This window comes from Gracilinanus agilis, chromosome 4 (genome assembly GCF_016433145.1).
Source record: "Gracilinanus agilis isolate LMUSP501 chromosome 4, AgileGrace, whole genome shotgun sequence".
Taxonomy (NCBI): Eukaryota; Metazoa; Chordata; class Mammalia; order Didelphimorphia; family Didelphidae; genus Gracilinanus; species Gracilinanus agilis.
The window spans coordinates 253,486,858-253,489,288 of NC_058133.1; the positions used below are offsets into that span (position 1 = coordinate 253,486,858).

General features: G+C 40.7%; 1 protein-coding gene across 1 annotated transcript; it reads left to right on the forward strand.

Moving 5' to 3' along the window:
• Positions 1 to 721: 721 nt before the first annotated feature.
• On the forward strand, positions 722 to 1,678 carry LOC123244933 (olfactory receptor 56-like). Its single transcript, XM_044673595.1, has one exon. It carries the CDS (start codon positions 731 to 733, stop codon positions 1,676 to 1,678), a length of 948 nt encoding a protein of 315 aa, XP_044529530.1. The 5' UTR covers positions 722 to 730.
• Positions 1,679 to 2,431: the final 753 nt, after the last annotated feature.

Consider the following 2,431-nt stretch of genomic DNA (forward strand, 5'->3'; position numbering starts at 1 on the left):
AGGTAATTGTGGTTAAATGATTTACTCGGGATCATATATCTAGGAAGTATCAGAGGTCAAATCTGAACCTCCTGTCTCTAGGCCTGGCTCTCTATGTACTGAACCACCTCTCTGCCCTCTATTAATTTCTACTCCCCTCTATTTTAAAAGCCAACTGTCTCACTTTTTACTATGGTTTTCATTTCTATATATATTATATAAGTTCATGTTCACATTTTACCCCTTAAAAATTGGTTAACCTTTAATCACTAGTTAACCTACTTTTCCCTATTTTGGTAAGGGCAGAAACAAAGAAAGATACATAAATATTAAAGTTCTCTGAATCAGGTGATTATATCCCCAGCTACCTGGGGGTGGCACAATGAGTTTTATTATTTTTTAAAACTATTGTGTGGTCCACAATGCTTGAAAAGAAGCAATTGATTGAAAATTGAAAATAGAGGGATTGGATCACAGATCATGGAGTTAGAAATGAAAAGTAACTTAGAGCCCAATAAGTGCTATACCAACAATTTTATAGATAAAAAAGGTTTAGAGAGTTAACACAAGTTACGCATGGCCATATAGCTAATTGCCTGTGGCAGGATTTGTACTCAAGTCTTCACTACTAAATATTCTATCTACTTTTCACCTAGTTGCCTGGATAGATAGAAAAGGTTATATCTAGAGAAATTACTGAATCTCAGAATTCATCTCTTTCTTTCTCTAGGTGAAGTTGAACAGTAGAAACATGGGGCCATGGCTGAACCATTCATCAGTAGGTGAATTCATCCTTTTGGGCATCTTCTCACATAGCCGAACTGATCTTGTTCTTTTCTCTGCTGTCCTGGTGGTCTTCACAGTGGCCTTGACTGGGAATACCCTCCTTCTCTTCCTGATCTATAGTGATGCCCAGCTCCATACTCCCATGTACTTTTTCCTTAGCCATCTCTCCTTTATGGATCTCACTCTGATCTGTACCATTGTGCCCAAGATGGCTGACAATTTCATACATGACAGAAAGTCCATTTCTTTCATTGGATGTGGGCTTCAGATTGGCCTCTTTGTCACTCTAGTTGGCTCTGAGGGTCTTCTACTGGGTCTTATGGCTTATGACCGCTATGTGGCTATCAACCACCCACTACGCTACCATGTGCTCATGAGCCAACGAGTGTGCCTTCAGATTGTTGGTAGCTCCTGGGCCTTTGGAACCTTAGATGGGTTGATCCAAGTAGTGGCAGCCATGACTTTCCCCTATTGTGGTTCTCGAGAGGTGGATCATTTTTTCTGTGAGGTGCCAGCTTTGTTGAAGCTGGCTTGTGCTGACACATCTCTCTTTGATACCTTACTTTTTTCTTGCTGTGTTTTTATGCTCCTCCTCCCTTTCTCCATAATTGTGGCTTCCTATGCCCAAATCCTGAGGGCTGTGATCAGCATGAATTCTACCCAAGCACGTCAAAAAGCTCTGACCACCTGTTCTTCCCATCTGGCAGCTGTCTCTCTCTTTTATGGGGCAGCCATGTTCATCTACTTGAGGCCCAAGAGCTACCGTGCTCCTGGTCATGACAAGATAGTCTCCCTCTTCTACACAGTCCTCACACCCATGCTCAACCCCTTGATCTATAGTTTGAGAAACCGTGAGGTGATGGGGGCTTTGAGGAAGAAACTGAGCCGCTGGGTCACTGGCTGCCAGAAATAGTCCTTTGTCTGACTGGAGGGAGCCCCCTGAGATCAATTTCTCATACAAGATAATACCTTAAGTCCTACATGAAAGAAAAAATCTTGTGTTTTCTTAGATTCTCTGTCTGTCTCTGCTAAAGTAGAGAGAGGGAAAAAATGACATTTCATTTGTCATTCTTGTTTTGCTAGCTGAATTATGGATAAGGATCATGCTACATATGTCTGTATTTCATTCATTCATATAATTATTTATGAAATGTATAGCACGTGTGAAGGAATGTAGTAAGATATAAAGTGGAAATTCCTCCTCCACTTTCACTACCACAAGACATCTCCTTTCCTTAGATGTCTTTAAGTAAGGATTAATGATCCCTTTGAGGGTAAAGTTTTGAATACAAATGAATTGAACCAGATACTTTCTAAAGTCCAGTCCTGCTATAATAGAGGCAAAGAACTTCTGGGATGGGTTTTTTCCATGGGCAGAGCCTAGGAAGATAGCCATACTTTAGTATATATAGAGTATATAACTATATTTTGAAGAGGAGGCCTTGGATTGTCCCATCAGGAGCTTGAGTGACCCTTTCTTTTATTATCTTTTTTGGGCTTCATTTGGATACTTACTTAGCTTACTGGGGGTTGTGGGAGACAAGTTGTTAAGGACCTCAGTAGTTTCTCTGTTCTGCTTAATGAAGAAACTCAAAACTTCTGAGTGAGTTAAGTAAGGTCTTCAGGAAAGCCTGAAAGCATCATTTCTCTGCCAGGAGGTGTTTGA